This window comes from Scylla paramamosain, chromosome 38, assembly GCF_035594125.1.
Source record: "Scylla paramamosain isolate STU-SP2022 chromosome 38, ASM3559412v1, whole genome shotgun sequence".
Taxonomy (NCBI): Eukaryota; Metazoa; Arthropoda; class Malacostraca; order Decapoda; family Portunidae; genus Scylla; species Scylla paramamosain.
This window is the reverse complement of record NC_087188.1, coordinates 12,997,446-13,021,234: the sequence shown is the minus strand read 5'-3', so window position 1 is coordinate 13,021,234 and position 23,789 is coordinate 12,997,446. Positions and strand designations below refer to the sequence as shown.

The following is a 23,789-nucleotide window of genomic DNA, read 5'->3' as shown; positions in this document are numbered from 1 at the left end:
TAATTCATTTTTTTCCTTCCTTCCTTTCTCCATTCATTTATTCATTCATTTATTCTGTCCTTCCCTTCTTTTCTTCTTTCCTTCTTTCCTTTTTCCTTCCTTTCTTTCTTCCTTTACTCTTTATGTATTACGAGGTCTCAATTATTCTTATAGTCGTTAATTATTGATCTATTTATCCATTCATTCATTCATTCATTCATTCATTCATTCATTCATTTTTACTTTTTTATTTATTTTCATCTAATTCATTTTAGCTTTTTGTCACTTAATACAATTTCTTCCTTAAAAACAAAGATATTTTTGGCTTTCCCCTCCGTTTTCTGTCGGGTATAAATTCCACGTTAATAACACGAGAGCTCAAACAGTTAAGGAGAGACTCGTGTAAAAAGAAACTATTGAAATATAATCACATAGTACTTTTCCTCTTTTCCTGTCTCTTCCTTCCATTGTCGCATCTTCCCACACACACAGAGAGAGAGAGAGAGAGAGAGAGAGAGAGAGAGAGAGAGAGAGAGAGAGAGAGAGAGAGAGAGAGAGAGAGAGAGAGATAACCTTTCTGGTATTATGAAAACTGGGGGAGGAGGTGGCGCGGAACGAGGAACGAGGAACGGAGCGAAGAGCAGAGGACGAGAAGTCGGAAGTGGATGAGAAGGCAAGGAGGAGGAGGAGGAGAAGGAGGAGGGACGAGGCAGTGAGTGCGTGTGGACAGGGCCATCCGTCAGCGGCAGTGTCCGCGTCTCCTCTCCGCGATGACCTGCCACCAGCACTGAGAATTAGCGTGAAAAGCAATGCTCTCTCTACCCTGAAGGGAAGAGAGACCTGGCGTGGGTGGAACGTGACCGACTTGCTGGATGGTTTGGATAGCTTATTAACGCCCTAGAGCTTCAAAGGATCACTTATCTGGGCCTCTGTGTGCTAAGGGCGTGCTGGGGAGGTGTGTAAAGGAGGGGTGCCGGAAGCCGAAGTCGTAGCCAGGCCGGGATCTCGGAAGCAGAGGTCAATTACAAAATGAGAGCAAATCAGTGTAATGGACGCCCAGCCGTTATGGATGGCGATATTAAAGCGAGACGACGCTGTCCGTTTTCTTTTGTCTATATAAAAACGAGCGATGGCGCCGTAATTGGATTAGATAATTTGTGAATGAACACTGAACACGGTGACGGGGAGGCCATCCCGCGCGACACCCGACAAACGACCTCCGCGTGCGCCCCAGCCAACCCAATACCCCTAATGGAGCCGCCCCGCCCCGCCCGCGCCGCCCCGCCCGTGACACTGACGTCTTGGGATGGAGAATGAAGTGCTGGGCTACTGGTTACTGGCTATTGGTTACAAGGGGCGTCGCTGAGGAAGGCCTGAGTGGGCGAAGTAGTCTGGGTTTGATGAGGAAATGAAAAGGCGTGTATGTGTGTGTATGTCTGTGTGTGTGTTTTAGAGAGGTGGGAAGGATTGGATTGGTTTTGCATTGTCCTCTCTCCCTTTCATTAATCTTGTCACTTTTTATTTCATTTTTTTTTATTTATTTATTTTTTTTTTGTCATTTCTTTTTTCGTCTTGTTCCCTTCCTTGTCACTGTCTCCTACCTACACAAGTTTATTCTTTTCTCGTATTAATTTCTTGTTTTATGTATAATCTTTTCATTTCCATTATCATCAGTATAATTGTTCTCCTTTTCATCGTTGTTCCTCCTCCTCCTCCAGTCTCTCTCGTTTGTTATCCCCAGCGAAGTGAAACACGGGCATCTATCTAGTTATTTTTACCGAATAAACTCGAGTAACAAAGATATGGAGCCAGTGTGTACCTTTTTTTTTCTTTTCCACTCAGCCTCCACTTCTTGAGATCCTTGGTGGATTAACTTACCGGCAAGTAAAATCTTCCCTATGAAGGGCGCCGGGTGACTTAAAGGAAGCTTTTATGTCGCATAAAAGCAGTAACATTTATATTGTAACGAGTAAAGTACTGCGTCATTAAGCATCAGGAGCAAAGGGATCAAGTAGTAGTTGGTTAGATAATGGTTATGTTACCAGTTGGTTTACATTAGCGGGGAGAAAAGTGGAGAAGCAAGGATTTATATATATACTTATATTGTTATTTATATTACGATATATGTATAAAAATTGTACATATCTATACTCTAATTGTAATAGTCACGGTGAGATCAAAGCGTTTCTGAACCCGGGCACTGGTGTTTCCGCATCACAACGTCTTACTGGACTAAACCCTGCAAAACAGAACCAGCAAGGGACGAGAGGGTAAGTACAGCCGAGACAATCACGCCTCAGTCAACCTTACTGACTTCACTGTAATGTCCTCCTCTATTCGTCCCTATTTATCAGCCATTATTTGCTTCATCTCTCACTTCTTATAAGCTAGACATCCCATAAAACAGAGTCATATGACTAGGTTTTCACATCAGATGTATTTGTCATTGCTTAATGTTGGTGTGATGAAGGTTAAATGAGGCGAAGTGGGCGTCGTCTTCTATGCTGAGCCCACCGTCGATGTTCCAATATTTTTTTTTATATAATTCTTAACGGTTTTATTTCGTCTCTTAAGTAGTTTCTAAAAATAATTAGTTATATTTTAAGCTTTTTCCACATCTCTGTTACGTGAAATATGCTGATTTCGTAGCAGTTTGTGTGTAAATAAGGACGTTTCTTTCGGTCACTTTTTTTGAGAATCGTTTTAATTACTTTTTTTTTTTATTTCAGCTTGTAATCAAATTTTTATTACTTCAAAAAATTGCTCATGATTTTTTAAATGTTTTTTTTTATTCCTGTTAGGTTAAATATATGGACATTAGAATGATTTATATGCCTGTTTAGACTCGAATGTGTAACATTTTATTTATAAAAAAAAAAATCAGTTTCTAAGTAACTTTAAATTGTTTGTAAAGATAGTTCATATTTTTTAAAGTGTTTTAATCCTTGTCATTTCAAAATTGGTGGACATTTCAATGGTTTTAATGGGGTCAAGATTACTAAAATTTTTTCTAAATATTTCTTAAAATTTCTTTATTATTATCTAGGTTTGAAATGTTATGATATTCACAGTATTAGTTAAAGTATATGACAAATCAGAATATATAAAGTATTTGAGTCTAGCTCCCTTTTTTCGAGGGGTCATTTTCAAAATGGAATACGTACGTACGTAAGTAACGGATTCTATGACATCATCAACTGGCGTCCTCGGCAGGGCTGGGGGAAGGCTGACAGCCGAAAGGTGTGAATCGTTCTAGTTGATCGCCTTCCTTTAAGTCAACCGCCGCCCTTCATATGGAAGCTTTTGTATGCTGATAAGTTAATCCACAATTATTAAGGAACACAGGAAGTGGAAAGCTAAGTGGAGGAAAGGCATGTACTGGCTCCATCACTTTGTAGCTCGAGCTTACATTTTTTTGGTCATTTTTTCTTCCAAATATTACGTTCTTACACATTCTTACACTCGTGTATTGTATCTCAGGAGCTTATAGTGGGCAAGCCGATGACGTCCAAGTTCTAGGGCCATTAGTCAAATTTGCAGCTCTCTGGCTCAGAAAAAGGCTGATTATTGCACGCTAGAATTGCTAGAAACCAAAATCTGAAGACTAACTCATGAAAATTCTGTAACTCCTGAAAATTCTGTAGATCTTCCGAAAATCCTGAAAATTCCCAGGATTTTTGTCAACATTGCATGACGTAACATTAAGACATTTATATAAATCACTGAGCATCAAAACAACGAAAAAATAGACCCGTAAAATTAAAAACACGTCAAAATCACACAAATGAGTCAGATTGGATAGCAAATATTAGTAAATATCAAACTAACGCAAAAAAGTGTAAATGTCACCCCGTCAAGAAGACTCAGGAACACACCAACAACTCCAGCTGAGAGAGACGAACCTCTTCAATATTTTTCCCTTTCCTGACCTAGTGCATTGTCTCCCATTGTCGTTATAGGAACAAAGGAACACCAGGACACCTCACCACTATGCTGGGCCACTTCAGACGCGTCACCAGAGCCTGTGGAGCCTTCAGGAGCAAGATAAATGTGGCTGTCGCTCCCGCAACCTCCCTCAGATTCTTAGGTAAGATTTTCAGTCAGATTTTATGCGATTTATTTTTGTTAAGTTTGTTTGGTTGTATTTAAGGTGTGTTGTGAAGTGGGTGGTGAGGTGTGTGTGTGTGTGTGTGTGTGTGTTTTGATAGTGTTTTTGTTATTGGTGGTTTGTTATTGTTTAGTTATTGTGTTGTCATTTCTCTCACGTGATTTTGTTGTGTAAGGATGAAAATTTTCGGTGATTTGCGTCCTGGTTGCTTCAAGGTGATGCTGTTTTCCTGGCGTGTTTTATTTATTTTATTTTATTTTATTTATTTTATTTATTTATTTATTTATTTTTATTTTTTTTTTTTTTGTTGGTTTAGTCTCCATTTATTCATTTATTTTAGGTGAATGAGGAATGAAAGGAGGAATAGTTTGATGTGCTTTCAATTTGATTACTTCTTTTTTGTAGGTTTTGTATAATTTTTTTTTTCTATTTCATTTATTTATCCACATATTCATTTATTTACTTATTGTGGAGAGGAAGGAATGAAGAGAGAATCACCCCTCCACAAAATCCATGAGAAAAAAAAAATGCATTAATAAAAAAGACAATTAGTAAAACCTATCAAATAAATAGTTCCTACTGACATCCCTTCTGCTACCAATCTGCCTATCTATCCATCTATCCATCTACCTGTGTGTCTATCTAGCAGGCTGGCAACCCCACAGACACCTCATTCACCCTCTCAGCCCCATTAGCTGCCAGTGGAAAAGGACAGTCTCATGAACCACTGTGCTACACCCATTTTCTTCTGCAGACATATAAGAAACCTGTAACACTGAAATTATAGATAAGCATATTATTTTTCACTCATAACAGCTGATACCACCTCAAATATTACTAAATTATAAGCTTAGATGATATTTTAACTAGGCATGATGACACTTTTAACTTCCTACTAATATTCCCCCTTCTGCAAGCATACATAAAGCTGTAGCAGTAAAATTATAAAAAGGACATTATTTTCCACCCTTCATGTCAGGAAAACTAACCAAAAACAACATTTTAGATCAGGTATCACACCACTTTCAATTTTCTACAAGCACTTCCCTTCTTCAGGCACCTCCAGTCGCTTCCAGACACCAAATGCGACTGACGTAAGTGAGGACTCCCCTGAACGCTGGCCACTGTACCTTGATGCTCAGGCCACCACGCCCCTGGATCCCCGAGTGCTGGATGCCATGCTGCCCTACCTCACCCACCAATATGGCAACCCACATTCCCGCACCCACAGCTATGGGTGGGAGAGTGAGCGTGCTGTGGAGACCGCCAGGCAGGTAAGGCTTGGCTTGTGGCTGAGGGGAAGGAATGGAGTAGAGAGTTGTTGGAATCGAAGGGAAGGTTTAGAGATAAGAATACAGACTTGGCTGGTGGCGATGATGTGGAAAGGAGTTGTGAGTTTTAATGAGGGGAAAGTGTAAGGTTAAGCTTCAATCTTTGACTGCTGTTCTCTGTCTAGTTATCTGTGCCAGGCTGGTGATACAGAGAGCTAGGAATGTAATGAAAGTATTGTAGGTTTTAGATTTATAGCATTTTTAACCTTATTCCTCATTGTGTATGAATAAATTAAAGACAATAGATTTTAAGACATGTATAAACCTTATTTCTCATTATTTACAAATAAAATTAAGGCATCTGTCACTAACCTTTACTCTCTTTCCTTCGCTCCAGCAAGTTGCAGACCTGATCGGGGCAGACAAGAAGGAAATCATCTTCACGTCGGGTGCCACAGAGAGCAACAACATCAGTGTGAAGGGCGTGGCGAGGTTCTACAAGTCAAAGAAGAGACACGTCATCACCACGCAGACAGTGAGTCCTTGCCCTGCCCTGCACTGTGCTCTGCTGGGTGTGGGGGAGTGGTTGTATTGGGAAAAGAACTGTTGATTCATAACTTTATTGCTTAGTTAAAAGATTCTATTTAAAATTTGTGATTCCATTTAAGTAAGTTGATAAGATTACTGGTTCTGTTTAAGTTAGTTAAGATTCCTGATTCCAGTTGATTAAGTGTGTTAAAATTCCTGATTCCAGTTAGATAAGCTTGTTAAGATTCTTGATTCCATTTAATTAAATCAGTAAGATTCCCAAATCCATCTGGATAAAATTTCTAGTCTATTTGAAATTCTGCTTGTCCTTTCTCTGAGCTGGAATTTAATAAGCTATTTTTCCAAGTTTTTGTGTATCCATCATCCATCACCATCCTTCAAGCAAACACCTTCCTTTCACTCACAGGAGCACAAGTGTGTCCTGGATTCGTGCCGTGCCCTGGAGAATGAGGGGTGGGAGGTGACGTACTTGCCGGTGCAGAAGTCAGGCCGCATCTCAGTGGAGGAACTGGAGAAGTCGCTGCGTCCTGACACGGCTCTTGTCTCAGTCATGACAGTCAATAATGAGATTGGAGTCATTCAGCCCATTAAGTGAGTGTCTGTCCATCTGTATCTTCCTACCCACTTATACATTACAGCCCATTATGTGAGTGTTCTTTCTATCTGTATCTTTTCATCTGCACATTAGCTTACCACTGTCATATCTTTCAGGCCATTGGCAACCATGGATCTCCACTTTTCTTGGGTTTCAAAATATTAGAGGGTTTCAAAAGATCACACAAGGTTTTTTAAGGATTTTCAAGGTTTTTAAGGGGGTTATACAACATTTTAAGGGTTTTTGTATGAGTTGTATTGCCATTATTTATCCATTTGTCAGCTTCACTAGGCCACTAAATTGTCTATATATTTTTGCTTTGGCTTTCCTCTTCCTCTCCTTTCCTTCATCATTCCTGTCAGAGCTAAATTTTGTATATCTTCTTTTGTTTCCTTCCTTTATGCTTCCTTAATCTCATTCTTTACTTTCCGCTTTTACCAGACTTGATAACTAACCTTTTATAAGTCCTATGTGTATTTTCTGCTTAGTGGACAGAATACATACATTATAGATCAACTGGGACACATATACAATATCCATACATCAAGAAATAATTGCAGAAATATTATAATCTTTTCCATATGTCAGTTTTAGAGATGCTTTATTTATCTAGTTATATGCATTTATTTAGTCGCAATTTTCTGTTCATCTACTCAGTTTTCTAGGATATTCCACTGAAAAGTCATTATAACACTGTCTCTCCATCGACCCTCAGAGAAATTGGAGCAATCTGCCGAGCCCACAAGGTCTTCTTCCACACTGATGCAGCGCAGGCAGTCGGGAAGATACCTGTTAACGTCCATGACCTCAATGTTGACCTCATGTCCATCAGGTGTGTGGTGATGGTGGTGTTTGGAAGAGTGTGTGTGTGTGTGTGTGTGTGTCTGTGTATGTGTGTTGGTTGTGGTCTTTGCTTGCCTGGTCAGTGAGTGAGTGTGTGGGTGAGTTAGTTGCAGTCAGTCAGTCAGTCAGTCATTTACTTATGTATTCAGTCTCTTAGTCAATCAGTCCTACATGTAGCTAGCCAGTCAGTTATTTCAGTACTTCTCTTTGTACTTTCAATCCATATGTTTGTCATGAATCTATCCTGTATTAATTTGTGTGTCTTTAATCTATCCTATCCAATCCATTATTAATTTAGTCCCTTTCTTTTATCCTAGCGGTCACAAGATCTATGGGCCTAAGGGTATTGGCTGTCTGTACGTGCGTCGCCGCCCCAGAGTGCGTGTGGAGGCTCTGATGAGTGGCGGAGGGCAGGAACGAGGCATGAGGTGAGGCGGACAGCAAATCTTCACAAAGTACTCATCCAGCTTGAATTTCTGATATTAGTCTACTTTCTTGTTACTTAGTCTTCCCTTCATTAAAGTCTCTCTGACACGTTCCAATTTGTTGTACTATTGAGTAATGCTTATCCTCTTCAGATCAGGCACAGTCCCTACTCCCCTGGTGGTGGGTCTTGGGGCAGCCTGCAACATCGCCCAGCAGGAGATGGAGTATGACCATGCCTGGGTGTCTAAGCTGTCCAATATGCTGGTGGACTCTATCACATCCCGTACCTCTCATATCATAAGGAACGGTGACCCAGAGCACTCATATCCTGGTTGTGTGAATCTCTCCTTTGCTTATGTGGAGGGTAAGTCTGTGTGTGTGTGTGTGTGTGTGTGTGTGTGTGTGTGTTTGATGGTCTTCTCCTTTGGCCAGTTGCATATGACACTTTGATGATGCAGATTGAGTTGTATAAGAGTGTTTGCTTGTGTTTAGTGCAGCTCCTCAGGTAAAAGCTTATTATTTTTGTGTAAAATATTTAGTTATTGAGTTGTTGCCCTTCACTTTGTTAATTCTCTGAGTGGAATATCCCAGTTTTAATTGTCACTTTTCATATTGTTAATTTTGTGGATGAAATATTGAGTTACCAAGTCGTCGCCCTTCATTTTAATAATCTAGTGACACATTGAACAGGTGAAAGCTTGCTGATGGCCCTGAAGGATGTGGCTCTTTCATCTGGGTCAGCCTGCACCAGCGCATCCCTTGAGCCCTCCTACGTTCTTAGAGCAATAGGCGCTGAGGAGGACCTGGCCCACTCTTCCATCAGGTTTGGGCTGGGAAGGTTCACCACAGTGGATGAGGTGAAATACACGGCTGACAAGTGTGTGCAGCATGTCAACAGGCTGAGAGAGATGAGGTGAGTGTCCCAGTGCTGTTCTAAAGATAGGTATTTGTTATGCATATATAGCAAAGTTATATTATTGGTTTTGTACTTCATGCAGTTTACAGTTAAGTGCATTATGGTTTTAATTCTCAGTTGGTCTTTTTTTTATTCTCTCTCTCTCTCTCTCTCTCTCTTTTGGCCAGTGCCCCTCTTACATTAAAAATAAATAATTGTTGAGATTATTTTGGGGTTTGTCTTATGTTTATGTTCCTCATTTAGCAGGAAAAAGGTGTAGATATAAATTAATATGTACCTTATAGTCTGGTTAGTGAGAGGCAGCTAGTGGAATCTTAAAAATTGCTATAAAGATCAGAATTTATAAGTTATAGTAGTCATGTTTTAAAGTTTATTAGAAGATATCATTGTGGTGTGTAAAAATATCTTACTAGATGTATGCAGTGTGTTAACTCTACCACTGTTAATTGGTTACTGTTATATGGTTATCTGTTTTTAATTTTCTTCTTCCATAGCCACTAGCCAACATTATAATAGCTAAAAATTACAAAATCTATTCTTTTCATGCCTTCCTTTCTTGTAGACACTTGCATAAAGACTCCATGCATTGCTTTTAGTGGTGTGAATTTTTGTATGCCACAGTGAAAAGGTGTGTAAGTAATGTATCCTTTCCTCCACAGTCCACTTTGGGAGATGGTGCAGGAAGGCATTGATCTGAAGAGCATCCAGTGGTCCCAGCACTGAGGTGAGTCGCCACTGACTCACCCGTGTCATTGTGTTATTTATTACGTTTTCTTCTGGTCACGAGAATTTCATGGATTCATAGTTTCAATTGCAGTCGTGTGATTGAAAACTGGAAATGGATGCTGTAGATAACACTCCTATCACCTCTGTAGGTGATAGGACAATGAGTTGTTAAAAGTTGTATTTTGTTTAAGGCTTTTTATTTTTGGACCTGACATGTCTATCCAGCACCTATCTTCTCTGTACCAGTGCACTTCTCTGTGGGATTAAGGAACACAAGTCTTCACTGTGATATGAGTAGTAATGTAGTGTTGCAGAGTTGTGTTGTGGAGGTTGTGGGACTGATAAAGATCTGATTGAGTGTAACATTCATCTTAGAAACTCACTGTCTGGTGGTGGTGTAAGGATTCGTGCACCCGGCTCTCACCCAAGAGGTCTGCTGATGCTCTGGAATGGGCAGAAATAAATTGGCTTGGTCCTTAAGTCACTGATGTGGAATATTTGCAAAGTCATGTACATGTGGCTAATCCGTGCTGCCGCCTCTGATGGTGCTGAGTCTGGTACACATTCACAGATAGCTATAGTGTCTTCTTAACGGGTCTTAGTAAAATGCACAAGTCCTTTTTAAGCATTCTGTATATTTTCATTATATATATATACATAACAATTTCTGATAAACAATCCACTGGAGATACACTACATGGTGGGGTTAGCTTTCTAGAACTGTGATATAACATATATGTTGAACATGTAGTTAATTTCTAATATAGCCAGGCAGACTTGGTGACAAACAGACACACTATTCTTTTGGGTGGCTAGTCTTGCCATGAAAAAGTCACTGGAAATTTTCAGTTTCCATATTTGAGCTTTTCCCTCAAGAAGGTTCAGAGCAGAAAAGTTTACAAACATCTAGCCATTATGCATTATCAAGGGTTAAAACTACTCCTTATAAAATCAGCACGGCCGTTGCACATCATCACATCATGCATAAATGACCATAATTCTACAGGACTCTGACAAAACTACAAAAATTCCACTGTACAGTTCTGACAGCTAAGTGTATGGGGCGAAATCAAGGAACCACCCAGGGACGTCAGGACACTCTTCACTTTGTGTTTGTATTGTAACGTCGAGCGTCGCGAATCCCAGCAAAAGGCTCTTGTTCCTCAGATTTCCTCCCACTGTGTTCTTGGTTTGTACTGTAACCATGGAGAAGCCACGAGCGATGGTGAGGCAAGGCGCTGCTGTACAGACACAACCTGAGCGCCGGGCTCCCGCTCCTCCAAACACTGCTCTCAACCCACAACAAAGACAGAGTGACATCATATGATTGCCTTTTTCTAATGGTTCAAACTGAACTCAAATTGTCGACCAATTGCCCCAGAATTCTGTTCTTTCGAAGGCAAAAGCAGTGTTTTTTGTATTATAACTACATCTTAATTTTTCTTGATCAGTTACAAGGTTACGTGCACCATGTAGCTGAGTGCTGGTGACCCAAAGACAAAGAAAATTGTATAGAAATATATTAGCTATTGATAAAGTTTAAAGAAATAATTATTGTTTGGAAGAATCTCTGTAATACCATAATTAAGAACTTCAGACCTATTTTGGGGGAATTATTGAAAAATCCATAAAAATGACCAGAAAGTAATGTTTGGAGCTGTACATATTTACACGGTAGAACCAGGAGGCTGGCCGTAAAGCTGCGAGACAACTGACATGACGGTGCCCGGAGAAACTAACACAACACAGTGGAGTGGTGACATGGACGGAGGGAGCAACATAAGTCGGGTTGGGTAGCCAAAACAAACGGACAAAATTTCCTTTGGCAACTGCCTGGCTATAGAGTATCTTGTGTCATGTATCGTGTCTGTCCTGCACACCTCCCTCAACCTGCTGTCTGGGAGGGATTCTCCAACACATTCAAATATATTTATACATTTACTTCATTGTACTATATTTGAGAGGATGTGTTCTCAGAGTTCCCTCACTCAGCACAGCTTGGGCAGGGAGCGTCAGAACAGCTAATGCAAGACTTGCTACACCAGGGACTGAAACACTTCATCTGGAGAACTGTTGCACTGGAGAAAACTTTCACTTAATGTTTGTGCTCAAAGAAAGGAGTTAAATGCGGTTATCTGATATTAACATACCAAGCAATGCAAGACAGAGTCCAGGAAATACTGATAAATATTACTCACAACCAAATCATGACATAAAGGATTACGCTGTGTTGTTATGGCAAACGTTGTCATTCCCACGGCTGGCTGATGCGTCACGTTCAGCTTAAGCAACTTGAGTTACCCGGAATACTGATTAACTTTCCTGAAGTCCATGTAATCCATGTATTAAGTCTAACCTTTCTGTATGCAATGTCCATGCAAGTGTCAAATGCTGGTTTGTATTGTCTGCTGGCAGCATGACAGGAAATCAAAAATGCAGCTCAGCATTTCTCTGCACAGTCAAGTCTCCTCAGCTGGACTCACTTATATACAGGCATGAATTGTACAGTACTGGCAATGGTGCTGGCTGCTGCTGCACACACAAAGCAACTGCACGTGTCAGCCACCCTGCAGGCACCAGCAGCACAACATCCTGCCACATTCAGAATTGGAGGTACTGTCTACCGCACAAAATACTGAGATTCGTCAATCAAAACACGCTGATCGAGACGCTGAGGAATTTGACCTGCAGAGAGCAGAGACTTTACTGTATAGCCCTAATCCTAGCTTGATGGAGTACATCAACAAAAGCTGCCACACTAGATGGAAAAAGATGTATTATGCCTATACGAATTGCACTTTTAACGCCGCTGACTTACAGATCACTGTATTGGGAGGAGAGGTTGTCAGTGGCCGGCTCACCACAGGACACCTCATCCATTGTCGTCTCCCCACTGTTCACTCTACGTCCGATAATTCGTTCGTCATTTAAACTACGTCATTCAAGTATTCAAACAATATACTTTTATGATACAACAACTTAACAGCCAATTGACATAAAAGGAGAAAGAGACAGGATGAGGATAGAGGGATTCTGGGTGAAGCTCTCTGTAATATACCTCTCCAAGGCTGCCCTGCAATACTATACCACACACACACTTACTCACTCATTCACTCAAACACACACACTCCTCACACCAGCTGGAGCAGTCCTACACTTTGCTGAGTTCTCATAAGGTTGATCAGTAGCTACAATGCAGTTATCAGTTATCACCTTCACCTGCATGCACGTGTTGGATGTAGAATGTAAGCACAGATGCGTTTCTTTCATTAGTGGTGTACTGACCAGGAAAAGTAAAGGGGTTTTGGCACTCCAGCTGAAATAAATAGTTCCTTGTTGCTTAGCATGTAATGGATTGCATTCCTTGTGCTCAATTCTTCAGTAGGTGAGTGATGCGTTTTGCAATGCTCAGAAAACAAGACCGTCTCAGAACGGAAGGATTGTCTGTCTCTCCTGCACCACCATTCCTGTCTCTGGAATGCTGGAGGAGAGATGGTTCAGCTTCTTCCCAACTACAACCCAATTCCACAAAAAACACAAAATTTTGTAAAACTAAATGCTGCTGAATTATCCCAAATTACCTCTCCCACTTATGAACCAGAAAATAAGTTCCCTTAAGTTCTTGACAAACTTGAGGGAAGAATTAACTACTTATATAAGAAAATTTAAGAATCATCACATTTTCCTTCAAGTAAAGCCTAGAACTTACAAAATTCTAACAGCATAAAGCCTTCATATAAATAATAACCACACACAAAACTCTCTCAAATTATAACTTTTTAATAATATCCTACTGGGGGAATCTGGTTAAAGCATCAAACTTTTTTTCTTTTTTTTGTAAAGTCCTACTAAGGAGAATTGTAGTGAAACTATTAACCTCCTTCGTGTGACACCCTACCAAGAACAGTTTAAGCATTGGACCTCACTCACAACGCCCTACAAAGGAGAATTTCATTTAAAGCATCAAGATCACAAGTAAGCCACCTCAGAACTGGCAACACTGGCATGCCCTAGTGATCTATCTGGTCGGCTGGCAGCAGCAGTGGGAGCAGCAGACACCTTCCCTCCACACACAGGGGAAAGTGTCCTGGCTACAACTTGGTCAGCAGAGAAACGGAGGGAGGGAAACAGGCCTGCCGAGTGTGCCTTGAAGGGTGTCCACTCCTGGGTTGTGTCGTGACCACCCCAGGCTTTACTCCTCCTCTGAATCCCCATCGCTGGAGTAGCCCTGAGTGGGTATTGGCCGGTGGTACGGTGCACACTCCATTTGTCTGCAAGAGTGTAAACAAGTTGCTGCAGGGACAAGGCCAATCTGAGGGGCTGGAGTGTTTGGAGAGGAGCATAACAACCAGTGGCAAGGAGATGGAAAGGTTTAGTACATTAGGGCAGTTGTGTTATGTGTTAATTTTGTTTGGTTATGATGATTGTGGTGATAATTAGGGAAGGTTAGTTAAATGATGATGAGTGCCTTATGAGCAAAAATTTGTATGAAGCTTTGAATCATGACCAATAATGTGTTGTAAGCAGTGCTGACTTTATGATTATTTTGGGGATTGAATTGTGTTCTTAATGTTCTGGACTTGTTCTTTTGTGGTGTGGTGTTGGATGTAAGTGGTGGTCACAATCAAGAGTCCACCAGCACACGAAGGTGGTGGTGATAATTACTGTCCAACTTTGCATGGCACAGACACGCCTGCCCGGCTGTATGGCCTTGGTGTGGCCTTGGTGTGGCCGTGCCAGAGCAGCACCCCGGCCACACACCTCACCCTCATCCAACACACCAATAACCAAACAGGAAGACAGGAAGATTAAAAATAATACATGTTAGCTGAATGTTTAATTGATTTCTAAAACAAACTTATAGCTAATAAATTAACATTTATATAAATAAATTCTTGATATATTTATATATATGCACAGATGCTACAGATGAGTCTTCTACTTAAGTAGTATTAGCAAATAGTATAAGGCAATTGTTGTTAAATAAGAATAACTTCATGATAGTCAAAGTTAATGAAACTTTTCTGTGAGAAAAAGTAAATACAGCAATAATGAAAGAGACGCGAGGCCCAAGCTATGTACAGAACACGACGGCAGTGGCAGCGCTGGCAGGGACCAGGGCGGCCAGACTTACGCAAGCCTCCGGTAGTGGTTGAGCCACTCCTCTGTCATCTGGGCCACAGCCAGCGGCTTCTTGGTGAGTCGCTGCTGAGCCACCAGCACGCCGCCCTCACTCACACACACCTCCAGCCACTGCCGCAGTAACGACTCCTCACACCCAACCTGCAGGGACCACACCACCTGTTACTCCACCTCTGCTCCCTCCTGGCCGTGTTCTGGTGATGTGGCAACACCTCCTCCACTAATGACACACACTTGACCTATGGCACTAGCACTTGACTGACTGCTGCCATCCTGACCTGCTACTGACAACCACTGCACTGCATTAGTCACTGTAATCATCAAGACCATTCTGACATAATTAACTGTAATATATAGACAGTCACTATGTTTTTTACTCTAATCATAAATATTTACTTTCCAATATTCTCATTTCAGACAAGGTGGTGGCTGTGAGTGAAGAAAAGAACTCAAAGAGAACTCAGGATATATCCTAAGCCCCACTGGAAGGGGAATGAAGATTTTCGACAAGCTGCACATCAGTGACAGCTACAAGAGCACTGTGTAGTTCTGAGGGAGGAGGGTATATATAGCAAGGGCTTCAGCAGGCACTACTCAAATAATGCCTGTCTCCAAGGAATAGCTGACATACTAGCACAAGAATAAGATAAGGTCTCTCTCTCTCTCTCTCTCTCTCTCTCTCTCTCTCTCTCTCTCTCTCAGCCCACAGACCCACGGTATGTCCTCCCACAGTATGTTTATGAACCACAGTCACCCACCACAGCCCCTCACATAAAAAATCCATTCACATTTGCCTTAACTTCATAAATCACCATTCCATTTTAGCTTATAAGCACAAAAACCCCTCTAATTTCACCTGCAATTCCATAAATCACCAACATAAGGTTACACACACACACACACACACACACACACACACACACACACACACACACACAGTCAAATGCCACCCACCTCAGCCTGGGTGATGAAGTGGACAGGCAGAAGCTTGGCATCATGAGTCATAAGGGGGAGAAACACAACCTGGGACTCCCCCGCATCCAGAATGGCCCCTGCAAGTAGTGGTGATGAGGCTGCATCTGGGTGATGGCTGAACAATAAACATGCTTCTTGGACTCTGACTTTTATTATATGATTTTCCTTCATCCAGGGATTGTTAATATCCTCAAGGAAAATGTTTTTGTGTTAATAATTAAAGGGAGGGTGGGTCAAGGTCAAGGCATAATTATTACTATATAAAGCTGAACTGCCTCGATTATTAGTGAAAACTTGTTCAATTACTGTTCATAAGCTCTCACAATCAAACTAAAAGGTAAGGATCCATGTATAAAAAATCTTAGATACCCAAAGGAATGTGAAATTAGGCTGGAAGGATGAAAGAGCAGATTGATGGGGCCTTATGAAACCCTTTATAGTAGCATTTGAGGTAGATACTGAGGAAATGAGAGGAAGGCAACATGGAAGTAAGGCAGCTTAGGCTAAATATGATGGACACAAAAGAAAAACAAGGTAAAACAGCTTAGGGAAGATGCAGCAGACACAAGAGGCAGGCAACATAAGGAAAGAGAAACTGCAATAAATATTAAATCTAAACAACTCACCGGAAGTAAGAGAAATCGCAACAACTATAGAATCTATGCGACTCACCGGCACCCAAGTTGTCAGGGGTGTCCGGCTCCATGGGCACGAGGGCTGAGAAGTGTCCCCGGGTGTAGCCCAACGCAATGGGAGACTTCCAGCAGAAAGTTGGTTCCCACAGAAGAGGTAGGTACACACCTGGAATGGGGAAGAGACTGTACTAAGAACTGGAATGCAGGAAGGGACTGTGTTACTGGAATGGGTGAGGGACCATGCATTAAGAACTGGAATGGGAGAAGAGATGCTGGAATGGGAATGGAGAAGAGATACTGTACTGAGAATTGGAATGAGAGAAGAGACACTGTATTAAGAACACTTCCTATCAAAGCACTATAGAATGACCAAAAACCATCCTTACTGCTGAAATGGGATAAGGAGACACTAATCTACTTAAGAATTCCTATTATACCCTCCCAGATTAGTAGTAGTAGTAGAAGTAGCAAATTTATTGACCACAGAATCACAAGACACCAAGCCACCCATACAATCTTAACCAAACCCTGCCTAGGAATCACACACAACACACCTTCAAATCTCGCATAGCCCAAGTCCTCGCCACGAAAACTCTTGACGCACTTCACCCCGTATACAATGATGGGGCGGCGAAGGATGTGTGCCAGAACAAAAATGTGAAGCTGCTCGAGTGCGGCGCCAGGCTGGGAGGCGAGGCAGATAAGCTCAGCCCACTCCTCCAACACCTGGCCTTCTGGGACGTAGTAGTCGAGAAGACGTGCCTGCCACCGCTCATATTCCTTCCACCGGGGGTAAAACCTGTGTGGGGTGAGACGTGTGAGGTGTCAGGGTGGTGTAAGGTGCAAAATAGGGAGTGACTGAGACTGATGCACTGGTTGTCTTTTGAGAGGGTGTGGTGTGTGGTGCTGATAACACAAGACTGATTCAATGACTGACTGCCTTCTGAGATGGGCTGATATGTCTCTCCTTGGGGAATTACAAGGCTTCTGGGTATTTTTTACACCATCAAGCATCATTAAGTCTTACTACTCAAAGCACAGAAACACTAGATCATCCTTTTTTTTTATTTTCAACACAAAAATACACAGTTCCTCAAAGCTTATCATCACCACCATAATCAATTCACATCATCTTCCCTTAATGAATCTCTACCATCCCTCATCAAGCACTATCAGTTCCACTATACTCACAAATGAGATGCTTCTGAAAGACTGTCTGACAAGGCTCTCCTGAGGACGTTCTCCCTGTCAAAGACGCCCCAGGTGGCCTGAAGGATGGAGTCCAGGAGGCAGTCACCTGAAAGCAAACAAATCAATTAGTCACCAAGTACTCTAACCAAGTCTTAAATTTGATCTCCAAGTATTCTGAGCAACAAAGGGACTTAATCTATGTACAGCCTGTATTACACTAATTAAGAGGACTGCGGCTTATCATTACCTGCAAATATGCGTTAATTTCATCTGTCTTACAATTCTATGTGGAGAACTCAATTTTTTTTTCCATTTTAACACAAAAATGAATGTTTCTTCAATACAAATCATTATTATCATCATTTAATTACAGTACCTTTGTCTTTCCTTCTATGGCTGTACAGCTTATGAGTCTTGTTAACTTGAGCAGTCAAAGACAATCTCTTCAAAACAGAGAAGGATAAGAAAATTGTTATACTGCTTGGAGAAAATCAGAAAGACATCCAAATCTTTTCCTGCAGTGTGATAAATGATAGATTTTGCAGAGACAATCTAGACAACAAAGCAAACAGAAGGAAAAAAACTTACCTACACTGAAAGGAAATTAGAAAGACAACCTACCTGTACTATTTATAGAAAAACTAAAAAGACTCATCTGAATCCTTGCCTGCAGTACGATTCCAAAGGGCGTAGAGGCGAGCTCCAAGGCGGTCAGTGATCTCAAGGGACCAGTTAATGATGGGAGCGTCCTCCTCAAGCTGCTTCTGGGCGTCACGATCTAGCAGCTCCTCAAACAGCTGCTCTTGCACACTCACGGGTAGGTCTTCAATTTCTGCCACAACGGGAACGAAGGAAGGGTTGGTACAGGGAAAGTATTAAAAGAGATAAGGGTTTTGTTTCAGGGTAGGGACTGTTATGTAGGGCAATGTATATTTAAATAGTTAAGGGATAAATATCAGGTTTTGTGTGTTATGTGGCTGTATTAAAAATAAGGCTTAAATTTCAAGGTTGGAGTGTTATGGTGTCACTACAAAAACTGATAAAAATAACTGATCTGAAAAGCTTAGTAGTAAAGTTTGGCACTATGAAAACAAATAAGGCTTAAAAATCTCAGTGTTGAAATATTACAGTGAGCAGTAGAACCAGATAAGGCTTAAATCTCATTCTTGGTGTGTCATAGAAGGCAGTATGCATCAATATAGCTAAAGTTTAAGAATCAGTCTCATCTCTCACCAGCGGGAAGGGAAAAGGTGACGGACTCTGAGACAAAGTAGCAGGGAATGGGGCCTTTGCGCTGCCGGATGGAGGCTGACAGGTGCCGGCGGATGTCATTGGCCAAGTCTGGGGCCACATATGACGGTACTCTCTTCACCCCAGTGCCACCACCATCCATCCGTGATAAAATGGTGGCCAGGAGGTCTTCACGGCCAAACCTGGGTGGAGAAAATGACATCAAAATGAAATTATTTGAAGATTAAAATGTGTGTGTGTGTGTGTGTGTGTGTGTGTGTGTGTGTGTGTGTGTGTGTGTAGGGCCACTCACCTTATGGCCAGGTGGACGAGTGTGTGTCCTTCATCGAAGGCCGAGGAGCGGGACAAAAGCTTCACATCAGCACTGGTCAGCTGCCGCATGGGATCACCACCTGCGGCAAGACACCACTCAGCACAAGGCCACAGGGACAGTGCTCCTCACAGTCCCTCCCATGCTCACCCTCCAGATCAATGTCTTAAACTGAATTCTTAGTTTGGAATGTGAGGCATTATAACATCTGGGCAGTTCTAAGACAGGCAGAAATAGACAGTAATCAGGTTATGGCAGAAAAAGGAACAAATATTCATGAAAGCAGGAACCCAAGAATCATAAACAGACATTTTAAGCTCCACTTTCCCCTTCCTGTGTGCGTATAGAGGCAGCAAGGGATGGAATATCATTGTTGGTGCTCACTAAATGACATGAACAAGACAAAGCATGGCATAGGCAAGACTCATTACAAGTGGCCAGCAGGCAGGACCCACCGGCTGAGAGGTACGCCTCCACAGGCTCATAGTTCCCCTCCACCACTCCATTGCAGGCGCTGAGCCAGGCCCAGTCGGCCTCCCTCAGCCGCCGCCGCAGCTGCCTCAGCAGGCGCTCTGTCTCATAGTTGTTGAGAGCCATGGCGCCTTCCCCCCCCGGCCGTATGCTGCCGCCTCCCGCAGCAGCAGTGTTGGCCCCTGGCACCTGGGGCACGACCTCCTTGGAGTCTGTGGGGTTCCTGGGAGCAATGACGGGGGCCTCGGAGGGCGCCCCCCCCTCACTGCTGCGTGCCTTGTTGATCTCGTTGATGTTGTCTCTGTTCTTGGCGTTGTTCTCGACACGCTGGTCGTCGCTGGACTCACAGATGATGTGCACCTCCCCGGCTGCTGGTTCTGGTGTCCTGGGGGCCACTCCCCCCTCCACAGGGGACTGTGTGCCCTCACTGGGTGGGGGTGGGGTGGCCAGCCGAGAGGGCTGCGGCTGGTCTGAGGAGGAGTTGGAACCCTTGACAGTGGCACACATCACACAGCGCCCTGACTTGGGCCAGTTCTCATACGTGCAGGCACGGCACCGCCACTTGTAGCTGGGCACGCTGGGCTCTGAGCAGGGCCGGGTCTGGGGTTGGGAGAGTCCAGCCCCCTGGGGACTGCACCGCCCAGCACCCCCAGGAGGTGTCCCTCCCCCAGGACTCTGGTGCTCAGCCCCTGCCCCCTGAGATGCCCCACCTCCACTCTGGGCTGCGGCCCGCCCCTGGGTGGGGGTGGCAGTACGGTTATTGGCAGTGGTGGCCGCAGCAGCTGCAGTGGTGGTGGTGGTGGTGGTGGTAGCAGTGGTGATGGAGGGGGCAGGCGGGACTAAGGCAGTGGTCCCCGTGGTGGAGGCGGCGGTGATAATGACGGGTACCGTGGGGGGCGTGGTGGTTGGGGTGGGGGTGGCCGGCTTGGCCAGGGACAGGTCGGCCATCTGGTCAGCCAGGGAGAGGCGCGGGGTGCGGCACTGGGTGCAGCGCAGGGCACGCGGGTAGTTGCGGTAAGTACACAGGTGGCACACCCACTTGTCTCCGTCCTGCGGGGGCGGCCCCTCGGGCGGCCGGGGTGCGGGTGAGGGCGGGGCCAGCTGGTAGATGTCTGCCCCGGCCTCCACTATGAGGTGGGGGGAGCGGGGCACCGTGCACATGGTGCACCGGATGGCGTTGGCAAAGTTGAGGTATGTGCATCTCCCGCAGGGCCACTTGCTGACGCCGTCGCTCATGGTGGCACAGCCTGGCGTGGCGGTTACTGGGGTGCCCCAGCCATGCGCTGGGGGCGTGGCAAGGGGTGTCCGGCCCCAATGGGCGGAACCTCACCACCTCACCATCACAGAGACACTCTCAGGGCTGGCCCAGGCACTATCTCATCATTGTCGGGCTGGCTTATCCTAAGGCTCAGATCTGAAACGTGGAAACCATCTTAATAGCATGCAATCAAGACATAATTCAAAACAAGGACAAGAATCAAGTCTTGTTCCACCACATACAACTTGGTGTTTGTGAGGCATGATCCTCTACAATCCTCTATCTCTATCTACACTTTCACCACCACCTCCCCTCACACTGTGCACAGCAGGGGAGGGAGGGGGAAGAGGTTAACAGTGCCACCAGAGTCGTGATCCCAAGCTTGTTGCCTTCCCTTCCCCCAAACCACTGCAAACTTCACAGGGGGCCCCTCCAGGAAGTAAGCCCCCCACTGTCTAGCTACGCCTTGCTGGATGGTTCTCTTACTGGCCTTATAGGAAAATGGGGGCAGTGTTAACCTTCATTAAAGAAAACACGAGTTAGAAGACAATGGAAGTTGGGTGTCTACAATAATTAAATGTCATTATTTATCTTAACTGTACTCTTCTGGGATAAAACGTTATGAATTTTTTGTATTTTTGTGGGATACAAGACTGCGGATTTGTGTAATTGGGCAAGGCAGAGTGCCATCAACGTGTGTCTGATTGTAAAACTGTAGTAAGAGATGTACAGACTATGGTAAAGTGTGTGACCAAAGGCACCTGCAACCCCAAGATTTTGTGAATAAAACGTGGAAGGCGAGAGGAAATAGACTTTCGTTTTCCCTAACCTTCTACCGGGATAACAATACACATCTTCACTAATAAACACACACAAAAAAAATCGCAAATGAAAACCACACACATCAAAAACCACGACACGGATGATAAATGACAAGCCAATTAACTAAAACAACAAGAAAATACGAGAGAAGACAAATAAAAAGAGAAAATACGAGGGATGCTGTTTACCGAAAATTTACACTCAGCTTTTCCTCCTCAGATTACAAGTTTCTTCATTTTCCTTCCCCTTTGCTGCCCCCGCCCCCTGCCACCCATGCCCAGTCCCCCAGCACGGCACAAAGGCACGGCTGAGCACCCCTAAGCCCCAAAATGAAAGTCAGAAGCACGAAAACCAGACACTAAAACAAGGTAAAAATGTCCTCCATGTTAACACACAAAAGTGAAGCCTTTGATATTTTAGCCCCTCACGCCTTTATTTTCCCTCCCAATAGCTTGATATGCGGCAGAATAAGTAGTGCATGCATTTAGGTAACTTGTGCGTGTCCGTATGTGTTGGTAAACGGGTGGGAAGTGGTGAAAAAAGCGTAAAATACCAGGATTGCCAGACTGCCAGCCGTGTTCTCCCCCTTGTGACGTCACTCAGCCCTCTGTTGGTAAACAAGTCAACCTTACTCATGGAAAATCAGCCTTTTCCAGAGTTTATTCAGAAAAAAATGCTTCGTTTCCAATACCTACGTTCGTGTTGTGTCCTCTGGGGCTAGAAATAGTATCGTATCACTGCTTATTTGCTGGGGTTAGGTCAATTTACAGCATTTATGAAGGATTTATTGGCATTTCCAGCATTTATTCAGGAAAAAAAACTCATTATTTTCACCTACATTTGTATTGTCTCCTCTATGATTGTAGACAGTGGTGCTGGTTATGGCTACGTCTATTTCCAGCACTTAAGAATAATTTATGAAGGTATTTATTGGCATTTCCAGAATTTATTGAGGGAAAACTCATGATATCCAATGTGCAAGAATGTCTTTTCTTTCCTGTGGTCATGAATAGTGATGCTAGCTTTAGTTACATGTATTTATAGCAGTTATGACACCATTTATTGTTTTTTTGTAGCATTTATTCAGAAAAAAAAAAACATATCCTTTACAATCGCTAAATTTACCTTCCCTTTCCTCTGATTAGAAATATCAGTGTTAGCATCATTTTCCTGTCTGTAAGTTAAAGTTACAGGTATTTGTAGAATTTAGGTAAGATATATAATATTATCTACTGGTATTTCCAGCATTTATTGAGGAAAACTCACAATTTCCAGTCGCTAAGTGTTTTCTTCTGTTTCCGTACCGTCAGCATGATTATCTGCTAACTATATATTGATAAATGATGTGAATTATTGCTATTTTTAGCATTTATTCAAAATTATTGTTATTTTCAGCATTTATTCATGTACCTACGCCTTCTTATTCCTATAGTTACAAATGACTAATGTTGGCATCTATTATGCTATTGTTAGCTAGTAGTGCTGTGTTGCTAGGAAGGTATGTCTTCGTATTTAAAGGTATTTCAATGGTATCTTTGATGTGGTTTACTGTAATACAAAGAAATTTGATTTATATGTGTATTTACTTATTATTATAGTGAACTGGTACAATGATATCGTGACTGTTAATTGTGTTGCTAGTTCATTATTGATGTGAGGTCATTTATCACTGTATTTGCGTCATTACATCTCTTTCATGGTCTTATTTATTGCCTTTCCCGTAAAAGAAATGGTTGGAGAAAACTGGCAATTAACTGTGTGCTAATTGGCCGTTAATATCATATGATTTACTGATAATTTTACGTACTTACTCCTCATTTATGGCCTTGTTTAATGTGCCTTCCTATAAATAAGAAAAATGAACAAGAATCTAATATATGAGTTAGCACTCATATATTAGTAAATAACGATGTGTTGGTAGTTATCTATATAATATCAAATGATTTACTATTATTTTTGAGTCATAATCCCTATTCTGTTACCTTGCTCAATATTCCTTCCACGAAATCTCCGTAATAAGAGAAAAATAAAGGAAAGAAATGGTTGGAGGGAGTCTTGTAAACACCTGGCCTGCAGAATTGCTCACCTGGCAACAATAAAAATCATTCGTATGTCTGCGGTTCACTAACATTTCCCGATACATTTAGACTCTTCCCACATCTCAGCAGACAAAAATGAGAGAATAATACGCATATGAAGGTTGGATTCTCGTAAAATAGAGGAGAGATAGGTTAATAATAAGGTTAAATAGACAAATAGATATTCGTACTGCTATTAATTCGTGTTATCAGTATTTTTTATGTATACAAGGATGAAAAGTA

At 42.7% G+C, this 23,789-nt stretch overlaps 2 protein-coding genes across 3 annotated transcripts in view; one reads left to right on the top strand and one right to left on the bottom strand.

Annotated features, from left to right (window-relative positions):
- The window catches only part of LOC135091809 (cysteine desulfurase-like), a 56,123-nt gene extending 40,453 nt beyond the window's left edge, over nt 1-15,670 (top strand). Inside the window, exons 2-11 of one of the 2 annotated variants that reach the window (XM_063989794.1) lie at nt 3,939-4,066; nt 5,144-5,361; nt 5,756-5,893; nt 6,314-6,498; nt 7,218-7,334; nt 7,663-7,773; nt 7,924-8,135; nt 8,462-8,684; nt 9,347-9,411; nt 14,973-15,670. In XM_063989794.1, the coding sequence (XP_063845864.1) occupies nt 3,939-4,066; nt 5,144-5,361; nt 5,756-5,893; nt 6,314-6,498; nt 7,218-7,334; nt 7,663-7,773; nt 7,924-8,135; nt 8,462-8,684; nt 9,347-9,410 (1,396 nt within the window). In that variant the 3' untranslated portion in view covers nt 9,411; nt 14,973-15,670. Of the gene's footprint in view, nt 1-3,938; nt 4,067-5,143; nt 5,362-5,755; nt 5,894-6,313; nt 6,499-7,217; nt 7,335-7,662; nt 7,774-7,923; nt 8,136-8,461; nt 8,685-9,346; nt 9,604-14,972 lie in introns of those variants that run through there. The other variant, XM_063989795.1, reaches the window with a different exon arrangement.
- Nucleotides 10,029-22,090, bottom strand: LOC135091808 (ubiquitin thioesterase zranb1-B-like). Its single transcript, XM_063989792.1, has 11 exons — nt 22,022-22,090; nt 19,373-20,802; nt 18,900-18,999; nt 18,590-18,789; nt 18,024-18,188; nt 17,357-17,462; nt 16,720-16,964; nt 16,203-16,331; nt 15,510-15,607; nt 14,548-14,696; nt 10,029-13,684 (listed from the first exon to the last, which is right to left on the bottom strand). Exons 2-11 carry the CDS (start codon nt 20,622-20,624, stop codon nt 13,606-13,608), a joined length of 2,523 nt encoding a protein of 840 aa, XP_063845862.1. The 5' UTR covers nt 20,625-20,802; nt 22,022-22,090; the 3' UTR covers nt 10,029-13,605.
- Between the last annotated feature and the right edge of the window lie 1,699 nt (nt 22,091-23,789).